The 24,527-nt window shown below is 30.6% G+C and overlaps 2 protein-coding genes across 2 annotated transcripts; both read left to right on the forward strand.

Annotated features, from left to right (window-relative positions):
* The first annotated feature begins 1,693 nt into the window (after positions 1–1,693).
* Positions 1,694–7,217, forward strand: LOC107944187 (cell division cycle protein 48 homolog). Its single transcript, XM_016878016.2, has 9 exons — positions 1,694–2,528; positions 2,623–2,788; positions 3,514–3,742; positions 4,362–5,128; positions 5,208–5,429; positions 5,531–5,602; positions 5,700–5,981; positions 6,081–6,440; positions 6,719–7,217. The coding sequence occupies exons 1-9, from the start codon at positions 2,500–2,502 to the stop codon at positions 7,007–7,009; spliced, it is 2,418 nt and encodes an 805-aa protein (XP_016733505.1). The 5' UTR covers positions 1,694–2,499; the 3' UTR covers positions 7,010–7,217.
* An 11,684-nt stretch (positions 7,218–18,901) lies between these two features.
* LOC107898807 (uncharacterized) lies at positions 18,902–23,258 on the forward strand. Its single transcript, XM_016824353.2, has 9 exons — positions 18,902–19,072; positions 20,488–20,598; positions 20,813–20,999; positions 21,512–21,561; positions 21,674–21,764; positions 21,850–22,409; positions 22,493–22,720; positions 22,796–22,852; positions 22,924–23,258. Exons 2-9 carry the CDS (start codon positions 20,539–20,541, stop codon positions 23,089–23,091), a joined length of 1,401 nt encoding a protein of 466 aa, XP_016679842.2. The 5' UTR covers positions 18,902–19,072; positions 20,488–20,538; the 3' UTR covers positions 23,092–23,258.
* Positions 23,259–24,527: the final 1,269 nt, after the last annotated feature.

Raw genomic sequence — 24,527 nt, forward strand, 5'->3', positions numbered from 1 at the left:
AACCCAATTTCTTTTTGAGTAGCTATGTGAATTTGTGACTCATGCTTTTTTACTGAAATGTTTTTCAATGTCTAAAGCACCCTGCTTTATATTATGAACTTGAATGAATGAAGCACATCGTTTAACCAACGTAACACCCTGTAGAAAGGAATGTTTAGAATTTGGAAACCAATATCTTTACAAGTAGCTGTGTGAATTCATGACTTTTATGCTTTTATAATGAAATGTTTTTTATGTATGGTGCAACTCCTTTTGATTGAAGCCATATTCATGTTCTGCTGCATACTGTGAACTTGAATGAATGAAGCACGTTGCTATACCGCAGTAACACCCTCTAGAAAAGAATGTTTAGAACTTGAAAATCAATGTCTTTACGAGTAGCGATATGAATCCATGACTTGAAATGCTTTTGATGGCTAGAGCACCCTTTGGTAAAAGTATCATGGAGGCCTTTGTACTAGGAGTCGGATTATATTTTGTTCGTTCTACTAAAAAACTAGACAAATTAGTTCTTGTACATTAGATCAAAGAGCAAATTGGTTCTTTCTATAAAAATTTCATTCAGTTGTAATGTTAAAAACTACCGTGGCTAACGGAAAAATTAGATAATGACACGTCATGTGTACTTTATGCTAACTTACAAGACTAGTTTTAACGGTAGAAATGAATGAACAGTTTATTTTTTGATCTAATGTACAATGACTGATTTGTTTTTTTTTTTTTAGTAGAGGAAGCAAAATGCAATGTTTTTTCTAACATAAGGATTTTCATGGTACTTTTAACAGCACCCTCTTGATTGAAGCCCCATTCTTGTTCTGCTACAAATTATAGAAACTTGATAGTTGTATTGATAAGCTTTCATTGTTTGTTTTATAAATTAGCGGGTTTAAGTTTGTGTTTATTGGTCAAGTTCTCAATTTTCACAAGGGGTGAGGATCAAATTTTTATAAATTAAAATTAAAGGTCTAATTTCTTACGTTTTTGTAAATTAAAGGATTAATTTTAATGGTTGTCTCGGTTTTGAAGTTTTCAAAGCTTTTGTAGAAATTTTATTCTTCGCTGTCTTTTTTTGTTTTATTATTATTATTATTTTTACTTTTAAAAGTCATGCAACTAACATTTTATTTTTTTAAAATTTTCATTTTAAATTATATCACATATTAATTTAAGTGTCATTTTATAGTTAAATTAAAAAATTAAACAGTTTTGATAATGAAAGAATTTGATTGATATAATATCGATAGTTTAAAAATGTAATTAAAATGTATTAAAATTTAGTGACCAATTTAAAATGGGAGTCATAATTTCAGGATGTTTAGTATAATTAATTCAAGATTTAAGCTGATTTTTTTAAAAAAAAAGTGTTTGGATGGTTACTTATCACTCAACTATGGAAGGTAAATTTGATTTTATTTTTTGCATAATCATTTATTTGCCCTTTAACTTTATAAAAAAATATTTTACCTATTCATTTATTTTTTTGTGTTTTTTAGCCTTTGAATTTGTATCGTTTGTGAAATTATTCTAAAACGAATGAAAAAGTTAACATCTACGATATGTTAACAATTACTTAATTTTTTTAAAAATTAAAAATATAAGTGTTTTTAATTTTTATATATTTAAAATAATTTTAAATTTTTTTAAAAAATTTAAGTAACTTTTAATTTTTTAAAGTTTTTTAAAATTTAAAAATTAATTACTTGATTATGCGGCAATTCATGTGTATGTTATATTAACAAAGTTAACAAATGTTAATTGTTCTATTTATTTTGAAATGATTTGACAAATAATGTAAATTTATGTGTTAAAAAGATAAAATTAAATAGATGATAAATGATTTTTTTGGATAATGTTGGAGGTCAAATAAATCATTATACTTTTATTTTTTTAAAAGTTTATATTCAAAATAAATTCTCTCTTTACTTTTTTGAATAAATCAAGCATCCAAATTATTATGTAAAACAATTCAAAACAATATAAAAATATTATTTTATGAAATAAATAATTTAAAAAATTTAAAGAATTTTTTATTATCAAAATACATAATTATATTATATACTTATTTTTCACTAACGTAACAAACAAATATATAATATAAGTTCAGCACTTTTATAATTTTGTTTTAGAAAATTTTAATTTTTAATTTTATCAAACATCACTTAAAATTGTGTCCAAATTAAGTTATAAGAACTAAATTAATAAGTTATGCCTAATATAGGGACTAATATCATTATTTGACCACTTTTTAACTTATAGGTTGGGAATAAACTTTATTTCTTTTTTTCTTGAGAAAACCAAATTATTTTCTTTCCCAACAAGAAACGGAGGTTCCCTTCATTGATAATAACTCTCCCCTTATATTAATACCCCCCAACGCCCCTTTTCTTCGCTCAATTCTTCAGATCCCACACATTCAGCAATCAATTTTAAACAAAGCCAACACCGAAAGGCAAGCTCTTCATTGTTTCTTATTTTTGGTTATTTAATCGACCAAAAACTATGTCGAACCAAGCTGAATCTTCTGATTCGTAAGTTCCCAGATCTTGTTTTCCCTTTTACATCAATGGGCTCGTTTTATATTTTGATAATCTAATGCCGATTTTTTGTTTTTGGGTGTTTCAGGAAAGGGACTAAGAGGGATTTTAGTACGGCGATCTTGGAAAGAAAGAAGGCTCCCAATCGGCTCGTTGTTGATGAGGCGATCAACGATGATAACTCCGTTGTTTCCATGCATCCTGACACCATGGAAAAGCTCCAGTTGTTTCGCGGTGACACTATCCTCATCAAGGTTTCTTCTTTGGAATATGGCTTTTTTATGCCCTTATTGTTGGATTCTTTATTAATGATGATTTGTTTACGTTAGCTGTTCGTTGTGTTTAGATTTGGGGCATCATTGGATGAATGATGAGTCTCATTGGCTCTTTCTATGCTGTTTTGAGTTTGGTAATCAATTTTGGACTAAATCAAAATTTTATTATTTTGAAGGGGCCATTATGCAATTTTACTATCTATTAACATGTAAAGTTACAACTTTTGAAGGGACCCAAACCATAAATTTCCATTCTAGGGAGCTCCCCCCCCCAAACCAAAAAAAAAAAACCAAGGCCGCCCCTGTTGGTTGGATGTGATGGGAGTTATTGTAGGCTGTTTACGTGATTATTATAGCTTTTATTTAAGGCCCCCTTCTTATTGGATTCTTTTATTATTGTCCTTTCTGGTTAATGAAGATTTGTTTATGTTTAGCTGTTTGTTTTGTTCGATGAATGATTCAAATCATATTCAGTTCTGGTCTCTCTTTTGTTAGGTTTGAATGTGTGATGGACGTTATTGTAGGCTGTTTACATGATTTTGTTGCCAAGAGGGTCAATATCTTTACCGAGGAACAAGTAATATTAGTTTAGACTGCATTGTTGAATCGAAGCTTGTTTTTTATATGGCATGAATGGTTACTGGAATTCCGATTCTTATTATAAATTTCTACTGTCTTTTTACATTTGTTCTTTTGGTCTGTAGGGAAAGAAGAGGAAAGATACTATCTGCATTGCTCTCGCAGACGACACATGTGATGAACCGAAGATCAGGATGAATAAAGTTGTCAGGTCGAACTTGAGGGTTAGGCTCGGTGATGTTGTCTCTGTGCACCAGTGTTCTGATGTTAAGTACGGAAAACGTGTGCACATCTTGCCCGTGGATGACACTATCGAAGGGGTTACTGGAAATCTTTTTGACGCCTACCTTAAACGTGAGTTTATTCTCATAATTTTGATTAAATAATATAAATTAGACGATAATAGATTGGTTGATTACATTACTTTTCAATTCATAGAGTGCACTTATAATTTTAAAGGCATTTATTCTCACAGGCTTAAGCATTCATCGAGTTTGTCTTTCTTTCTTGTACATGCATTTGTGATATTAAAAGGTAAAAACACCTTTGTAGTCCCTCTCAATTTTTATATTAAACAAATAGGTCCCTCTTAAAAAATTTTAAGCAATTTAATTTTCGTCAATTTTGAAAGTGAGCAAACTAAGGATAAAAATTTTGAGCAATTTAACTTAGCCTTCAATGTTTATATATTCTATGTAAATGTTGCCAAAATTACTCAATATTGAAATTAAGAGGGATCAAAGAGGTCTTTTAACCAATATTTAAAATGCTTTTATATGCCGCCTTTGTTGTTTCTTTCTTTCGTTGTCTTTGTATCATTATAATGGACTCATGCCTTGGTGACTTGATAATATGCATGGACTTGTCTCATGATGATACTAAATGCTTGATAACCTAATTGAGGGTTCAGTTTAATGTTCAATTATCGATAATGTTGACCTTAAATACTGACATGGAAGCTTCACATTTACAGCTTACTTTCTTGAAGCATACCGCCCAGTGAGGAAGGGTGATTTCTTCCTTGCTAGAGGTGGAATGAGAAGCGTAGAATTCAAGGTTATTGAGACCGACCCTCCCGAGTACTGTGTGGTTGCACCTGACACCGAGATATTCTGCGAGGGAGAGCCTGTAAAGAGGGAAGATGAAAATAGATTAGACGAGGTCGGTTATGATGATGTTGGTGGAGTACGAAAACAGATGGCTCAAATTCGGGAATTAGTGGAGCTTCCGTTGAGGCATCCACAACTCTTTAAATCAATTGGTGTGAAGCCACCTAAAGGAATTCTGCTTTACGGACCTCCTGGATCAGGAAAGACTTTGATCGCCCGTGCTGTTGCAAATGAAACCGGTGCTTTCTTTTTCTGCATCAACGGTCCGGAAATCATGTCAAAGTTGGCCGGAGAGAGTGAAAGTAATCTCCGAAAAGCATTTGAAGAAGCAGAGAAGAATGCTCCGTCCATTATATTTATAGATGAAATCGATTCGATTGCTCCCAAGCGAGAAAAAACGAATGGTGAAGTCGAGAGGAGGATTGTTTCTCAGCTTTTGACACTAATGGATGGGCTTAAATCCCGGGCTCATGTTATTGTTATTGGGGCCACAAACCGTCCTAATAGCATCGATCCAGCTCTTAGAAGGTTCGGAAGATTTGATCGGGAGATTGATATTGGTGTCCCCGATGAAGTTGGTCGCCTTGAGGTGCTTCGTATCCACACAAAGAACATGAAGCTGGCTGAAGATGTAATGTCAAAAACCAAAACTTATTATATTTTCTCTCTAAACAAGTACCGAATCTAATGTATTTCCTGATTTAATGCAGGTTGATTTAGAAAAAATTTCGAAGGAAACCCACGGCTATGTTGGTGCAGATCTTGCAGCTCTTTGTACTGAGGCAGCATTACAATGCATCCGAGAAAAGATGGATGTGATTGACCTGGAAGATGATTCAATAGACGCTGAGATATTAAACTCTATGGCAGTCACAAACGAACACTTCACGACTGCTCTTGGAACAAGCAATCCATCAGCTCTGCGTGAAACTGTGAGTTTAAGCAAGATGCTTGATATTCAGATTCATTGCCGATCATGTTCTTTTGATGTCAGTTTGGTTTCTAATATTTTATTTTTCTTGCTCTCGATCAGGTTGTTGAAGTGCCCAATATCAGTTGGGAAGATATTGGAGGTCTTGAGAATGTTAAGAGAGAGCTTCAAGAGGTAATACCGGTTTTGGTTACTACTCGATTTTCTTTTCTTTTAATCTTTTTAAATTTCTTCAGAAAAATTGGGATTAATTTGTTGCTTTGTTACGTAGACGGTTCAATATCCAGTGGAGCATCCCGAGAAGTTTGAGAAGTTTGGGATGTCACCGTCGAAGGGAGTGCTATTCTACGGCCCTCCTGGATGTGGGAAAACCCTTCTGGCCAAAGCTATCGCAAACGAATGTCAGGCAAACTTCATTAGCGTCAAGGGTCCGGAATTGCTCACAATGTGGTTCGGAGAAAGTGAGGCCAATGTTCGTGAAATTTTCGATAAGGCTCGCCAGTCTGCTCCTTGTGTCCTTTTCTTTGATGAACTTGACTCAATTGCTACTCAGGTATGTCGGATTAACTTTTAGCAACAAAGCATGTCAGTTTGACTTTGTGTACATGGTTCAGGTTTTTTATGTAACAGTGATTCCTGCTATATATTGCAGAGAGGAAGCAGTGTCGGAGATGCAGGTGGTGCCGCCGATAGGGTTCTGAACCAACTTCTTACCGAGATGGATGGCATGTCTGCCAAGAAAACTGTTTTCATCATCGGAGCCACCAACCGACCAGACATTATAGATCCCGCACTTTTGCGGCCAGGTCGTCTCGATCAGTTAATCTATATTCCCCTCCCCGACGAGGAATCTCGTCATCAAATCTTTAAGGCTTGCTTGAGGAAGTCACCACTTGCAAAAGAAGTCGACCTCCGTGCTCTTGCCAAATATACTCAAGGCTTTAGCGGTGCTGATATTACCGAAATTTGCCAACGTGCATGTAAATATGCCATCAGAGAAAACATTGAGAAGGTAAAACGACTTTCCATGTTCCCTCTGCATTAGTCAATGATGAGCTAGATCCAAGGTTGTTTGAACCTAACCAGACTGATTGGATCGTGAACTGGTTGGGGTGCCAGTCCGGAGGGGGCATTGAACCGGACAGTTGAATTAGATTTTTTTTTTGTGAAGTTTTAATGATCCATTTAATCAAACTGAATGAATGACCAGTCAAATTGGTGGCTAGACTGGTTTAACTATTGACTCGGTTCTAAATTCGACGAGACCCTAACTTTATGTTTGTTTTACAGGACATTGAGAGAGAACGGAGAAGAAGGGAGAACCCCGAAGCTATGGAAGAAGATGTTGATGACGAAGTGGCAGAGATCAAGCCGGCGCATTTCGAGGAATCGATGAAGTTTGCTCGGAGGAGTGTGAGTGATGCTGATATCCGAAAGTACCAAGCATTCGCACAAACGTTGCAGCAATCGAGGGGGTTTGGAAGCGAATTCAAGTTTGCAGAAACCGGTTCCAGGGCTGCAACATCTGATCCTTTTGCAACTACAGCAGGTGGAGCTGATGAAGATGATCTTTACAGTTAAAATTGCTTTCATTTGAGGGTTTCTTTTTTAAAAGAATTTTAATTTAATCCATTATGGTAACAATTATTGAACTAAAGGAGCCTTTGCTTGTGGCTTAGGCATCGGAGTCCAAAATAACAGTTTTTGTTGTTTTTGGAACTGAGAATTTTACAATTGTCTATTTTTAAATCAATTTAAAATCGTAAACATGTTAAAATTGTTGCATTAACATATTTTTTTCTATAATTTCTTATATTGTTTTAGGACTGCCATGTCATGGAAATTATTTTTTACAAATTATTAAATATTTATTTCTAGGGCTCAAAATTTAGGGTTTGATCAAAATTATAAATTTGAAAGGGAAATAATTGTTTTTTGATATTAATATATATATATCAAATTATTTAGTTCACTTCTATTTTTATTCCATATCTTTAAAAGTATTCTTTTATTGTTTATATTATATAAAACATTTTATTTTTCATAAAAGAATATTTATAATTTACTCATGATTTTTGGTGTTTCTTATCTAAAATTGATAGCTGTGTATAAATTTGTATAACAATTTTAAAACATTTTATTGAAACTCAAATTTATTAGGTTTTAAAATAATAAAATTTTAATTTAGATTATTTATAATTTATAAAAATTTTAAATTAATAATGATAATAGTCTCTAAAAATAGAAAAAATTGGTTTAATCTTACAAAAATTATAAAAATACGGGATGTTAAAATGATAAATTTATATTTTTATTATCGTAAAAGTATATAATTTAATTTTAAGCCTCAAAAATAAAATTTTCAGGCTCCACCACCTTAGTGTAACCAAATAATTGATGCAGCAACTAAATTGAGGGTCCAAAACTCAAATTAGACCAAAATTAATAAATTATATACCTTATCCATAAAAGGGGTCTGAAATGACTTTAACGTGACTTGCTTATTTTAATTCTATTTAGAGTTTCTTCTTTTCCTTTTTCAAATTGTAATTATTAATTTTATAGACTTAAGCTTGGCTAATTAATGTCAAATCATTGTATTCCCTTTTCTTTTCTTTTTTAGATTTTTCAATATCTAGTCTTTACATTGCATTTTAATTTAGTAAATTTATATTTTAGTCACTCAATTTTAAAAATTTATAATAGTTACTAAATTATTTAAAAGTTTTTATTTAAGTTATTGGATTATTAAAATTGATGTTTTAGGGCCTTCTTTGTGCGTATCATCTGTACCAATCGATAGCTCTCCCTCTCCTTTTCTTCTACAGGTTAGTTTTTTTTGCATGAAACAATTTTGAATATCACAAATCTATGAACCAAAATTCAAACAACTTTCTTATCCGATCTCCAACACTGACTGTTAGATAAAAACTTTATTGTGGACCACCCAATTAGATAAAAACTTTGAGTTCTTGAATGAAAACTTCTAAATAGTTTAATGACCATTTTATAATTTTTTAAAGTTGAGTGATAAAAACATAAATTTACTAATAGTTTAGTGACTTTAGGTGTAAATAACCCATAATTTATTGTGACAACAACAGTCATTTGACATGTGATGTGATCATTTCGAAGCTTACAAAATATAAAACATATTTATATCATTTCTCATGTTTTAGTCATAACAATAATTGAAAAAATATTAATTAATTTCTAAAACTGGAAAAGTAAAGTTTTTTCTTCTTTAAATGAGTGTTTGAAAGTCCAAAAGTAACATGATTCCACTTGATTACATATTGTCTGAAGACTAGAAATTTTATACACTTCAACACTATCATAAAACTAAAATAGAAACTAATTAAAAATTTTCGAAAATGTATATAAAAACTTTAAAAAATATTTTTTTAAAAAAATATTATTGTCGATTGAATTTTTATTTGATTCGCGTTGATGTTGTTACCAGTACAAGAGGATATAAGTACGAGTACGTTAAAACGCATTATCCTCCTATTTAAAGATTATGAAGGGGCTATGGGTAGTTCTATGCATTTTAGCAAAAAGAGCAAATATGATATAACTTTTATCCGTTGAGTGACGACCCTTCCACTCGGCACCGTCGGATCACTAAGGCCGACTTTCGTCCCTGCTCGACTGGTGGGTCTTGCAGTCAAGCTCCCTTCTGCCTTTGCACTCGAGGGCCAATTTTCGTCCGGCCCGAGGAAACTTTTGCACGCCTCCGTTACCTTTTGGGAGGCCTACGCCCCATAGATGAATTTATATTGAAATTGATGTTAAAAAATATTATTTTATTCAAAATATTTTACTTTAATAACAAAATCAAGGGCTTCCATGAGTAAAAATAAAATAAAAAATAGTTCTTTTTTACCGATTGAGTCTTAACTTGATTGACATCGGTATTATTGTCACTATAGGAGGATGTGAGTTTGAGTGCACTGTAGCGCATTATCCTCTTATTTAAGAGTTAGGAAGTGATTATAGGTAATTCTAAGTATTGTATCAAAAAGAGCAGATCAAGGGCTTCCATGGATAAAAATATATATATTAGAGATCTATTTAACTACAAAAATAATATAAAAGTTTGTTTAAATAATATATAATAATTTAAGGGTTTTTTTTAGTATATTTGCCCAATTCAATTATTATTTTAAAATATTAATTTCGATTAAATTAAAAATAATTTTGATAATGAGATTGTTTATTATAATGTTGTCATAAACAATAAAAACAAAGACGAAACAAGGTTCGAATATCAAGCAAAATGCTATACAAAACTCAATTAAGGGGAGTATCTAAAAAAAAAATTTCGGACCTAGAATTAAATTTTATAGTCTTATAAGAGTTAAAATGTAATTTCACAAATTTAATAATTTATATTTTATAATTTTTAAAAGATTAAATCAAAATCTTACAATTTTTTAAGGTTAAAATGTAATTTTATCATTTATTAAATTAAAATTATGTAAAACTTAAAGGGCCAAAAGTGAAATTTTACATTTTAATAAAAACTTTTTTTTACCTCGAGATTTTAAATAAAAAAAGAAAAATTCATACAAAAAAGAGTGTATAATTAATTTTTTCCCTCCTCCTACCATTAAATTCAGTAATGAAAAATACTTCATTTAATTGCACATCAAAAAAAATAATATTGCATTTCCAATTTAAAAAAAAAAATCAAGATTCGCCGCCGTTTTCCCGCGAACAGAGAAGCATTGCTATACAGCGGCGGAGGATGTAGAATTTGGTTCGCTGTTTCTTAACCAAATGGCCACACTTTGCACCGACGGATCTACAAGGCTCACACGTGTGCTTGTCGCTGCCGTCGTCGTCTTCGCTAATATTATGTCTCGTCGCCGTTTCTCTGCTGCCGGCCATTGCTTCGTTGCCTTTTCCTTTTTTTTTTGCTTTCCCTACTGATAAAACAAAAGCAGTAAATATGAAAAAGGGTAAAGGGGTGAATCGATAAGGGTTTTAAGCGTTTATTATTTATATAGAAAAATTGGAGAGTGACTTAATAGCAAGGTAGTGTTGGTGCTGATACGTATCGGTATTGGTGTGTATTATGTTGTTTCAAGAATGGGTTTTTTGGGTTAGAACATTTTGAGCTATTTGAGTTATTTAAGTAATTTTAGATTCGAGGGTTTTTTGCTAAACTCATTTTTCGTTTTCGAGTTTATCATATTCTTACGTTTGAGCACCCCGTGCCATGGAGAGTATTGTCATAATGCCATCGAGGACAACCGCCGAGCCAAATTTAATCTCGTTAATGTTTTTTACTTCCTAAGTTTACCAACTTCGAAGATGGTTACATCGAGATGTACCTTAACTTCAGTTTAAATGGAACTTTACGAATAAGGTAATTATTATACAAATAACCCACTCTAGACGCTTTTCTTTTATAGTAAATACTCCTTTTTTCAAAACTAGAATGGTGGTTGAACTAGTCAGGCAGTTAGTTTTCAATTCGATCAATCAATTCGATTTTAATTAAATAATTTATTAAAAATTCATACAAAATTTAAAAATATATTAATAAATAATAAAATTTGGATTCAACCATTGGCTCAACAGGATTTTCTAATCCCAGATCGTATCGACTTGTGAGTCAATCGTTCTTTCCCTTGTTCCGGACCATTGTATCAACCAGTTTCTGATCCAGTTTCAACAGACTTGATCCGGTTTCAAGATCGACAGATCATTTTTGAGTTTTGGTTTAATAGATTTAGGTAGTTCAATTTTTATAGTTATTCAAACCAAGGTTGAATTCGAGTTAATCGGGTCAATGTTCAAGTTTGTATCATTATTGGTAGTACCAGTTACACACTTTCTTTTTTTTATGTTTTTAATAAATTTATTAAAATTTAAAAATCTTCTATTTGACTCGTGAAACTCAATCCAGTTAATTAAAATAATATATATAATTATCACATATAACATGCTTTTTACAACACTATATTAAAAATCATCGATAAAATGATGAAGTAGCAATTATGAATATAACCGAAATCTATAAAACATCATTATAAACATGGAGACTAAAATGAATAAAATAATTATATTTGATCCGTTTTGATACCATCCCGCCTTATTGCTATCCCGAATATTAGGTGAGTATTTTGTTACATGAAAAGAAGCAAAAAGTCAATGGTCAAACATCCAGTTTCAATGGGACCTTGCCCATGTGCTAAGCCAGCTTCAATTTTTAGTCTTTCCTTTGGGGGTCTTAGGTTAAATCTTAAAATTCATGGGGTCACCATCTTCAAATCATTTTACCACTTTTAACTGTTTTCATCATCATTGCATTTAGATCATTATATTCGACTTTGGATTAAGTTAACTCGAAATTCGGTTAATTTTGGATTTAGGAGAATTTTGATTATTCGAGTTTTCAATTTAGGTTATTATAAATTTGGTATAGTGACGAATTTTGAAATTAAGTTTTATGAGAATTAACTAAAATTTTCGAAAAATTTAGAGTTAAATGATTTTTCTTTTCAAAAAAAAAATTAGGGGTCTAATTAATTTTCTAAAAGATTTCGTGAGATTAATGAGAATATTAAAAAATATATATAATGAAAATTTTCAACAAATTTCAAGAAAAAAAAACAAAATTTTCCAAAAATTGGTGGTGTTGGGGAGAGCCTTGGACCATTTTAGGTTTTGATTACTTTGTTTCGAATATAAATCGTTTTGAGCTTGATTTTTTTTTCAAGTTTGGGTTGGACAATTTTAAGTTGTTGGTTTTTTAATAAGCAAATTGGGTTTGATTTAGTTTAGATTCAAGTTGAATGAATTAGGTTTTCGGTTTCATGCTAGAACCAACATATATAATTGCATCTTCTATACTATTATAAAATTCGTGATTGGATTCTTTGTCACTTGACGCAACGACACTAACTCAATAGGAAAGTACAAAGAAACCAAACTACAAAATAAATCGTATATTCTTTCATAAGCCTATATTAGTAATTTGACCATTTTCATCTATAATTTTATTTAAGTCTTTAATTGAGTTGGTGTCACGAATCAACTGATTAACTCAATAAAAAAATTATGAAAATACCTCTTAAATCAATCATATTATTATAAACAAAGTTGTCTTTCTATACTTTTAATACAACCAATAAAAATACATGATTTCTACCCGCATACACCTCTATTTTCACCCTTCGTATATATAGTAATTTTATCTTTTATTTTTATTTTTTACTTTTCTATTAAAATATCTTATGTTCTTTTCCCATTATTTTTATTTTGAATATTTTTAATTATAGTGTACTATATACTAACTCAACATGTATTGAGTCTTAGTTTAATAGGTATGGGCATTATCACCAATGCAAAAGAACGTGAGTTTGAGTGTACTAAAGCGTATTATTTTTCTATTTATGGGTTGAGAATGAATTATGAGTAGTTCTAGATATTCTGTCAAGACAGATATTTTAACTTTTTCATAAAAAAATTTTGAACAAAATTAAAAAAAAATAGAACAAAACATAAAATACGAATTATTTAATTAAAAAAACAAGTTCAATTTAAAAAAAAACAAATCTTAAAAGAGAAGTACTTTTGATTACATTCATGGGCACAGTAAAAAAATTCCAAGCATCAAATGGTGAAAAAAAGAAAGGAATAAAATCTCCCCTTTGTTGGCTCAATCATTGACACAAGACTTTTTTCTTTTACTTTTTACTTTTACCACTTGATTCAATCAATGGTCTAATAATTTATGATCATATAGGTTATGAAATTTCTTTTCATTTCAATCAATTCTCTTTATTTTCAAGATTCCTCTTGATTAAATTATAAATAAAATTGTTGTACCACATTTATAATTAATTTTTTATTATGATTAAATCTATCTATAGGTCTAGTTTATTGCTTGATTTTTTTTTAAATATTTTTGTTCGGTCCGACCTATAAACTTGTTCGATGCTATATATAAAATTCAAATACCAATCTTAATTATAATTGTTAGATGTTGATTAAATCTTAGCTTGATTGGCATGGATATTGTTGCCAACACAGGAGGACGTGGGTTCGAATACACTGGAGCACATTATTTTCCTATTTATGGGTTGGGGAAGGGCTATGGCCTATGAGTAGTTCTAGGCATTGTGTCAAAAAGAATATATATGATCATAACCTATAATGAGATTGTTCAAAAAATTTTATGGTTGTTAGATCTTTAAGATGAATGCTCTTGAGAGGCCCTTATATTACGGGATCCTTATCAAATTAGTCCCTATACTATTAAATGGATACATTGAAATAGATAAAATTTGGACTTATTTGATTTTTTTAATAGTATAGCGGTTAAATTGATCCATTTTATAATAAAGGGACTCATTTGATCTAGTCCTTATATTACAAAGACCTTCCAAGTACTTTAACTGATCTTTAATTTTATAAGCTAGTGCGATCAAAATGAATCTCTACAATTTTGTCCTAATTAAACCTAATATTATGCAATAAAATAAAGTAGTGATATTCTATAATTTTGTTGAGTTAATTGCACCAAACATCCCCAAGATGTGACCCTCATTCTAAATTGGCCCTTAAACTTTAAAATATTCTAATTACACCTTCAAACTAGCGATTCATTATTAAAATTGTTAATTTAACCGTTAAGTGAGACTTTAGACCACACGAGTAAAAATTTAAAGAAAAATGAATATTGTAAAAATCTCGATTTTGATGTTTCCAAAGCGTTTACAGAAACTATCATTCACTCTCTCTCTCTTTCAGTTTTACTTTATTTTTACTCTTTAATTTTAAAATATATGTAACAATATTTTTACTTTTTTTTTAAAATTTTCATTTTAAATTATAACACATAAAATTTTGTGTGTCAATTAATGGTTGAATTAACGGTTTCAATAATGAAAGAACCTAATTAATATAATATCAATAATTTAAATATATAATTAAAATATCTTAAAATTTAGGAGATCAATTTAAATTAAAGTCCATAATTTAAGGATGCCTAGTGTAATTATCTCAATTTCTCTTAATGGCATGTCTTCTACTTAGCATCTTTTTAAGTTTCTACGACTCAATTAAATCACACAACGTGTTTTACAAGAACTCTTACCTATTTGCACAAAAAAAACTAAAAAGTGTCAACCAACTGATTAATATGACTTGTTCCATCAACACCACGTGAAGGGCTATGATTAAATCTATTCAAAAGTCAGACTTGGATAAAATTTTATGTCTCAACTTGACTTGAATTCAATTTAAATAATAAAAAAATATTTTAAAATTTAATTTAATTATAAAAGTATATAAAATTTTTAATTTTTTTATTAATTTTTAACAGTGAAATAGACTCTTTAAACAGATCAAACAATAAACAGCTCAACCCATGATGAATGTATCTTATATATTGGGCTTATTTGGGTTGTCTTAATCTTTGGGCTTTGGGTTTATTCTTAACATATTAATAATTCATAAATAATTAATTGCTTTCTTTCATATAGATGTAATATCACGATTTTTAGTCTTTGTTTTTTTATACGATATAGAAAACTACTCATAGCCCCTCTGTAACCCTTAAAATAAGAGAATAATGTGCTTTAACGTACTCGACCTACTGTCCTATTGCATTAACAACAATATTGATACCAATTCAGTTAAAGACTTAATCAACTAATCTTTATAGAATTTAAATTTATATAACTATTATACCAAAATAGGTATAAAAATATAAAAGTTCAATTTAATAATAAAATTAAAAAGACTATCATGCCCCTGTTTACTTAAAAAATCTTTAGGAGTTGGTTTTATTTTATTTTAACCCTTGAACTTGGTACATTTTCTCAACTTGATCATTGAACTTCTTTTTGGGTTCACAGTAGCACTTCAAATTGACAACTTTTCCTAATTATAGTCTCTTTAATAATGTGGCTATTTGAAATTGTGTCAAGTTATCACTAATGGCAGATCTTGGGATTAAATTAGGGGGGAGCTAATTAAAATTTTCAAAAAGAATTTGTGAATTTTAAAAATTTTAAGAGAGTTTAATTAAAATTTTAAAAAATTAAAAGATATAATGAAAATTTTTAAAAATTTAGAGGTCTAATTAAAATTTTTAAAAAATTTCAAGGAAGAAATAAAAAATTTCAAAACTGTCTGCCCCCTGGTTATCAATTTTTTTAGTAAAAGATTATAATTTTATAAGTCTGATACAAAATTGTAAATGAAAATTTTCTTTTACGATTTTTAAAGAAATATATATATTCAAAGAAAAAAAAATCAATGCATGAAACTGATATTTTTGCTAATAATTGTTAATGTCGGTGGTCAATTATTATGATGAGTAACTGTTATTGTCACATCCCATTAAAATTTTATATAATATAAACTTTAGATATATTATTTTTAAATATATAATAATTTAAATATAATCATGTAGCTACTTAAAAGGTGACCGGCAAAACTATCATCGAGCAGCTGGTACGTTGTAATTTAGGAGAATAAATGAGATATCGGTGTTTACAAGCTACTTAAGTTTGATTTAAGAATAAATTGAATTTGATTTTATAATTATCGAGTCGAGCTTGAGCACAAGTAGTTTGAACAATCGGTCAAGCTAAATTCGAGCTTAGTAATATTTGGTTCGAACGGCTAAAGGCGAAATTAAAAAAAAAGTTTAGGATGGGTAATTTTTACGATGATAAAAATACAATTTCACTATTTTAATATCCTATATCTTTATAATTTTTAAAGGATTAAATAAAAAATTTATATTTAAGGGGCCAAAGTGTAATTTTATTTTTATTAATTTAAAATTTTTGAAGGGCCTAAATAGAAAATTTTCAATTTTAGGGGACCAGGGCCCCTACCAGCCCTCCTAGTTTCACCCATGCGAACGGCTCATGAGCCTTATTGAGTTTTTCATATTTTTATATTATTAAATTACGTTATTGCCATTAATATATATTATTAACAGTAAGCTTAATTATTGAGTTGAGCTTGAGTACAAAAATTTGTAAACAAGCTCGAGCTCAAGCTTTAAAATAGATTTTCAATCAAGCTTGAGCTTGAGCTTCACAATATTCGAGTTTGGTTCGACTTGACTTGGCTTGGCTCGATTACACCGCTATGTTGTATTAGGAGTTATATTGCATTTTGCCTCTTTTATAAAAAAAAATAGGCATATTAGTTATTGTACGTTAGATCAAAGAGCAAACTAGTCATTTCTATTAAAAAAATATCAATTTATACTATTAAAAACTAACATGACTGACAGAATAATCAGGCAGTTACTTGTGGCATAATTGATCAAACAATGCCAAATTCAAATATACATTACAAACAAAAATATATAGTTTATATGATACGTGGAAGTAGGGGTGTGATTGAGTTGAGATGAACATAAATAATGGCAAGATTGAGCTCGACTCAAAATTCAAGGCTTGATGCTCAACTTGATTTTGATCAGACATTAATTTTTAAGCTCGAACTTGACTTGATACTTAATCGAGCTGCTTTAGCTCGAGCTCAAATAAGCTCATTTATTAATTTTTATATTTGAACTCGATTAAGTTCATTCATATTCAAACTCTAATTTTTTCGTACTTGAGCTTTTTTTAAAATATATTCAAACAAAAAAACTAGATCAGTCTCGCAATAATTTGAATTGAGTATTATAGAGCTCAAATTCGGATTAATTAATAGCTTGAGTTTGAATTTTTTTAAGTTAAATTCGAATAACTTACTAATGGCATAATTAAAAAAAATTAACCATATTGTTCACACATAATTTATTTTTTGATTAAATATGATTAATCATATTTTCATGTAATTTTAATTTTTAATTAAATAAAAAATTCACATAATCATTTTAACAATGGCAGCTATCATATTATTAATTTGGATATACTAATAACATTTAAAAAAATAAAGAGATCAAATTATGCCAAATTTAAAGGGATTAAATTATAAATTTTAGCATATAAGAGATGCTAAAATCAGAATTAAACCTTTATTTATTTATTTATTTATCCTGTGTCACAGACAAGCTGGCCCGGACATGACAGCCACGTTATATTGCTACCTTTTAACGAACAAAATAAAACATCTGTAAAAAAATTGTAGCAAAAGATTTAATCCTCATCTTTAATTTCACATAATTTGAATTTTTTAAAATTCATAATATTGCGGGTTTTAAAAATTTTAACATTCAAGTGTAATTTATTTTTGATTAAGTATAATTAGCTAAATTTCATAAAATCTTAATTGTGATATTACATAAGAAAATAAATACACTGTCACTTTAATAACAATAATTATCTGCATTATCAATTTATACATATTAATAACACTATTAATGGCGGATCCTATACTAAGTATTGTGGGGGCTTAGTAAAATTAAATTCTTTTTAGAGTTTAATGAGATTTTTTTTTAAACATTGGATCTAACAAGAATTTTAAAAAATTAATGAAAATTAAACTCTCTTTTTATTGTGGGCCCAGGGGGCTTTGGCACCTCAAAATTTAGAGAAATTTTTATTTTTCTAGAATTGTCATTATACCTTTTAACTTTTTTTGAAAATTTTAATTAAACTCTCAAAAATTTTAAAAAATTTTAAATTTAGTAAAATAATGCCAACTTAAAGAGATTAAATTTCAAATTTAGTAAAATAGTGATACTAGAATCATGGTTAGATTATTTTGTATTTTCTTCAAATAAAAAGATTTAGTCTTTGGAATTTAAGTTTAGAGACCAAAAAGGAATACATGAGAAGTCTCGAGATTAAGGTGGAAAAAAATTCAAGGACCAAAGTGAAAAAATTATTAATCTTAAAAACTAAATATTGCTTTTATATTATTGGATAAATTACATCCAATGTAACTAAACTATTAGTAAGTTTACGTATTGGTCACTTAATTTAAATTTTCAAAAAAGTCAATGAACTATTCAAAGAATTTTCATGTAAATCAACGGTCTGTTAATTTCGTTGTTGCATAGCTTTTTTTGTTTGTACCGCTTACACCAATCGAAAGCTTTCCTTTCTCTTCTCTTCTACAGTTTAGTTTTTTTTCATGAAAACAATTTTGAATATCATGAATATATAAACAAAAATCCAAACAGCTTTCTTTTTTAATCTCCGGCACTGATTGTCAGATTAACTTGAATTTAAGATGTATTATTCTACTCATTGATAGATACTAATCCACCGTATCAATAATTAAATTATTACTTAGAGCTTATTATTCGAACTTAAAAAAAAAGATTTTATCAGCTTAACGACTTAAATAAATTTTTTTAAATAATTAAATAATTATTTTAAAATTTTTAAAATTAAATCACAGGAAAAGATAAACTTAATTTATCTAAGGTTACAGGCATGGTGGCCAGGACATGACAGCCATATATTATTACCACTTTTTAACGAACAAAATAAAACAATCTTTAAAAAAGGAATTCTGTAAATAAAAATTTATCGTAATTATAAAATACGTTTCGATTCCGTCTTATATATAATAAAAGCCTCCACATTTTCTCTCTGTTGCTCTTCATCTCGTGTCGCTTTTTGGCGGTTTCAGCTTTTATCGTTCGAACATTCGATTCCTTTTTCTTTCTTTTTTTGCTTAACACTCTCACTATCTTTCTCAAAGGTAAGATCCTTATTTACTTACTTTTTTTTTATAATTTAGATTATATATGTATGATTGTATGAATTTTGTTAGATTTATTTTAAAAAAAATTTGAGCTGGAAATTAAGTAGATCGGAGAGTGGTAATTGTTTAGCGTTTAATTCACGAATGAATGATGTAACGTTTGTTTCTTTATGTTTAGTTTTTATGAGTTGATGGATCTGTGCTTTTCAGTGTCTGTTTGGTTACTCAGAAAATAACTGGGAAAAAGGAAACTAGGAAAATGAGGAAAATTTTATGAAAATACATATATTTTTATTTTGTTCTCTAAAAGGGTATAAAATTGCAAAATTAATGCTTTTTTTTAACGAAATTTTACTTCTAACGTGAATAAAACAGTAACTCTTCTTTTAATGTTAGATCCTAGTTGAACTTTCGTGGACTTAATTTTAATTTTTCAATTTTTTTTTGCATTAAAATGAAAGACCTTTTAATTATTGCATGTGTGAGCTCTTCAAAAATTAAGAACAATTTTTTTGAACTCGGATTTCAAAAATAGTGCAAGTTGTGTGATAAAACACTTATAAATGTCTATGATTATTTCTTGAATCCACCAATTTATTGGATGCTAATTTAGTACTGAATTTGAAATTCTGGTAGATATTTGTAAACTTGGATTTCATGTTTTTATACTTTTTAAATATATAATTAGGGCTGGAGCTGGAAAATATTTTAGGGGGCCCAAAATTAAGTTATATATTTTTTAGGAGAGCTAAAATGCAATTTCACTCTTGTATTGACTTATTTCTTTATGGTTTTGAAAAGGATTGGATTAAAATTCTATTGCTTGAGGGGGGGGGAGGCAAACTATAATCTTACTATATATTAAGATTTTATGATTGGAGGTCTAAAGCAACAATTTCCCATATTAGGGATCCGGCTTTGCCCCTGTATATAATCATATCGAATCCTAACTAATTTATACATATTTTATGTATTTCATCCTCTCAAATTGTGCATGAAGTACTGTAAATTGCTATTATCTTGAGTTGATGAAAGTGTAACAGGCCGTGTCGTGTAGCTTGCATGTGAAGTAAAATGGAGAACACGAAGAGCAACTTTTGATTCTTTTATTTTTGAATTGAGTTAATTAGTTGTAAGATGGCAAGTATCTATGTTGCAGTGTTGGTTTGTTGATGCTTTATGTTAGCCTTCTAGAAATGTTATGAATTTGGATGACGGTGAGGAAAAGAAGTTCGATTTTAGCGATTTTTCTATGTTTACAGTCATGCCGAAAGGTGTTTGTTTCTTTATTTTGAATTCGTTGTCCAGTGTAGTTAATGGAAGTACTGATGTTTGTTTCCTTGGGTGTATTAAGCCAGCCATTTTCCGAGTAGGTGATCATTTTTTATGCATTTTGTTCCATTTGATTGCAGGGAAAATTTCGGACAGATGATTGCAGGTTTGGAACAAGCTAAGGTTATGAAATGGAAACAGATCGGAAATCACATTCGATGAAGAAGCTCGATGACGTGAAATGTCAAAGGGTAAGAAAAGCTTTCTTTAATCTTGTTAGTTATCGATATATTCATTGATACCTGCCTTTAATCCTTGATGTATACCTACCTTTACACTCTCGAGCTGCCCCTCTGAGTCTTTTGCTTGTGGTATCCTCTTTAAACATAAAACAAGCTTATAAATTCTATAAATCCTACATTGCTCCCCCACACTCATTCCCCTGCATTTGTTTTCCGGATATAGGTTGATCAACCCGTAGTTCCTGGCCTGGACGATGAAGTGACTGAGGTTGAGCATTTACTTGCAGAACCTAAAATTGAACATGTTTCAGTAGATGGAATCCTATGTTTTGGGAATGAGAATATAGAGAAGCACTTGAAAATGGAGGACTTCTCGTGTGCCTTCGATTATGGCTGGAAAATCAGTGCCGGTAGTACTTTAACAGTTGTTTTTATTATTTCGCCGGTGATCTTTTAAGTGCTTGTAATCTACGGATACTGGCCTGTGGAATGATGGGTCGGTCTATCCCTTTAAAAACAAACGCATAGGTTCTTTCTTCAAGTACATAGCTATTTCTTGGTGTAAGTATCATATATGAGTATTTAGCTTTTAGTCTCTAACTTGCTTTATGGTCAATCATTTTCCTATTAGTTTGTAATTTTTCGAAAGTCCTTAAAACTATGAGTCACGCTTGGATGTGGGAAGCATAATCATTTTAAGACATGAAAATTATGTATCCAACTGGGAGATGGGACCTTCTTGAAAGATTTGACGCTTATTTGTTGCACCAATGATTACACAACATGATCATAGTAGAAACTGATCCACAAAATTTACGATTCTTTCATCGAACATGCACGAACGCTTTCGATTACATTTGCATTTGAAATTTCTCTATATATATTTTCATGCTGCTTATACCTTTTTATGATTCGTTATAAGGTGGGCTGGATTCTATCCGTGGTCGAGGAGGAGATGATTTGAAGCTCGAAGTATGTATTGCTCATTTGTATTTTTAGAACTTTTGTGTTAAATATCATATTTACAGTATGTGTACTTGGATTAGGCCACATGCTTGCATCTGATATGATACTGCTTTAGTAGGTTCTTGACGGATTGCTCGATGAGGTTGATGAAGTGGATGATATCGATGCAGCCCACGATCTCTCTGGTGCTTGTGAAGATTTTCTTTTGGGTGAGTCTTGTCTGTAATTATAGTAGTTTACTACCAGTTGTGTGCTATAACACCTGAGGCTCACTTTTTTTCCTTTGGATTACAGATATTGAATTTCCCGAAAAGTTATCCGAGTTGGATTGCGGTCCTCGTGAAGGATCAACTTTGTGCAACTCAAGTTCGGAAAGTCATTCGCCCGGATTTAGTGGAAGGAGTAATAGTGTCGGGGGCATATCAGAATCATCTACAGCAACTGTTCGAGAATCCAACAGCGAGAATGGTGGGCTAGGGAAGAGGGTTGGTTGCGATTTACATCATAACTTTAGGAGAAAACACGGGTGTCAGGGTCCCGTTATGGATGTCGGTCGATCAAGTATAGAACACATGCAAGATCTTGACAAATCCGATGATGATGAAAAACCTTTAGTAAGTCTTATATTGTCGAATCAGAAAGTAAAAAGCTCTGTTAAAGTAACAAAAGGTGACACTCTTCTCAGACAGAAGAGACTACGAAAACCGACTCGGAGGTACATTGAGGAATTTTCTAGAAATTCCAATATGGAAGAGAGTAAGAGCCATAAAATCCAACCGCAAGAAGAGTTTCCTCAAGTGCCATCTGAATCCCAGCCTTGGAGAGGACGTCCGAAGAAAATTGTGCTTAAATCGGTAGGAGATGTTCCTTTGCCTAACTGGTTACAAGTGTGATAGCTTAAAAAATTTTAACTACATGTTTCTCATTTTCCATTCAGGAGCTTGAATCGGATTATGAGCTCTCCGCATCAGAATCGGAAGATGGGCGTAAGAGAACTAAACGATCCAAAACGGCTTGTGATCGGAGGAAGCACCAAAAGATGTGGACCCTTGCGGAGGTGATTAAGCTTGTTGATGGAATTGCCAAGTACGGTGTCGGAAGATGGACCGATATAAAAAAGCTTCTGTTTGCATCATCCGCTTATCGGACACCTGTTGATCTCAGGGTACCTCCTGCTACAGTTTCCTCTTGTTTTTTGAAAAACTCGAATACTTTTTTAAATACGTATGTTTTCCTACAGGACAAGTGGCGAAATCTACTACGATCCAGTTCTGCACAGGAAAACAATCGTAGAGAGGTTAGCTTTCGGGTTTTTCTCCATTTTTACTTTCATTTGCTTTTTCAGCTTAATCCAAATGTTCATTGCAGGTTGAGACTCATCCGAAGCATGCCGTACGTCCCTTACCAAAGCCCGTGGTACGTCGCATCTGTGAACTGGCAGCCATTCATCCATACCCGAAAGTTTCATCTGTCAATTATGTTCCTTCATCCGAACAACCGACAACTAAAGGTACTCCAGTTTACTACAGTGCATGAAACTTACGTAGGAAGTAAGCGTAGTTTGAAGAAAGCATTTTGTGTTAATTCAAGTTTAGCTTGTAATAGTCCCTTTAACACTGACCTGCACATATTAATGCTCTTTAGATCATTAGGAAATTAATCTGGTAAATGCTGCAAAAGTGAAAAACCAAGGTTTACAATTATAATAGTTTTCTATCATTCTTGACTAACTAGAGATGGCAAGGGGTCGGGATTGTATGAATTTACAGGTCACTCCTGACTTGATACCTATCTTGAACTCAAACTTAAGTTCTAGTGCTCAAACCTGACCACTAGGGGTGTAATCGAGCCAAGCTCGAGATTCAGAGCTTGATGCTCGGCTCGAGTTCAATCGAACATCTGTTTTTAAGTTTGAGCTCGAATCGAGATATAATCGAGTACTCAATCTCAAGCTCGGCTCAATAATTAAGCATAGGGTTAATAATATATATTAAGTGTTATGACATAATTTAATAATATAAAAATATGAAAAACTCAATAAGGCTTGTGAGTCATTCGAGTCAAGTATTACTAAGCTCGAATTTGGATCGATCAATCAAGCTTGGCTTGATAATTACTAAATCGAGTTTGAATTTTTTTAGTTGAACTCAAGTAGCTTGTGAGCACTAGTGTCTTATTTACACTCAAATTATCATCCACGTTCAAAATTAAACTCTAAATTTCAAAGCATTATGATTGGGTGTTTGAAGTATTTGCATTATATTAACGAGGTTCTTTTGTCTGCCTAGCAATTATTTGGAATAATTAACAACGTTAGCTATTTAGACATTTAAGTATAATGAATAAAATCATGTCAAATTAAAATATAATTACTAAATCTTGCATTTGAGTATAGTATACGGACCGAAACCAATATTATACCTTTCAGCAATAACAATTCGAGAGATGATTCCAAGGACTAAATCTTAAAAAAATTACAGAAAAATATAGGCATCAAAATGGTAATTTGACGTTGTAGTGGCAGCAATTAGGAAAACGATTACTATGATCCCAAATTTGAGCATGGGCACCAAAAAGATCTTTTATCGGTAGTAATTAAAGAGATCATAGTAGTCAGTATTGTATTGACGATGGTACACATCATTTCCATCCTCAATCCGTACCAAGTAATTTAGATTACGTTTTGGTTAAAATATTGTTGTGTTTCAACTATTTTGACGTGTTTTGGTTCATATCGATTGATACAAAATTTTGATATTAGAAACATAATTTTTATTTTTTTAATCTTAAGATATATTTGGGGATAAATATATTTACGTAATTGAGATATATTTACTTGTATAAAATATATAATTTATAATTTATTAAGAAATTAAAAATTAAACAATAACTTGACCCAAAAAAAAATATATATGTGAAAATAAAAATTATTGACGTTATGTTCATGGTACGCCATTGACTATATTGAGAGA

The sequence above is a fragment of the Gossypium hirsutum genome, chromosome A11, assembly GCF_007990345.1.
Source record: "Gossypium hirsutum isolate 1008001.06 chromosome A11, Gossypium_hirsutum_v2.1, whole genome shotgun sequence".
NCBI classification, from domain to species: domain Eukaryota; kingdom Viridiplantae; phylum Streptophyta; class Magnoliopsida; order Malvales; family Malvaceae; genus Gossypium; species Gossypium hirsutum.

What these genes read in the sequence shown, in the direction of transcription:
- LOC107944187 (XM_016878016.2), top strand. Translation starts at nt 2,500, where the DNA reads ATGTCGAACCAAGCTGAATCTTCTGATTC. An exon ending in TTTTGACGCCTACCTTAAAC is followed by an intron (nt 3,743 to 4,361) that starts GTGAGTTTATTC and finishes TCACATTTACAG; the next exon opens with CTTACTTTCTTGAAGCATAC. An exon ending in TTGACTCAATTGCTACTCAG is followed by an intron (nt 5,982 to 6,080) that starts GTATGTCGGATT and finishes TATATATTGCAG; the next exon opens with AGAGGAAGCAGTGTCGGAGA.
- LOC107898807 (XM_016824353.2), top strand. Translation starts at nt 20,539, where the DNA reads ATGGAAACAGATCGGAAATCACATTCGATGAAGAAGCTCGATGACGTG. An exon ending in TTGTGAAGATTTTCTTTTGG is followed by an intron (nt 21,765 to 21,849) that starts GTGAGTCTTGTC and finishes TTTGGATTACAG; the next exon opens with ATATTGAATTTCCCGAAAAG. An exon ending in AGAAAATTGTGCTTAAATCG is followed by an intron (nt 22,410 to 22,492) that starts GTAGGAGATGTT and finishes TTTTCCATTCAG; the next exon opens with GAGCTTGAATCGGATTATGA.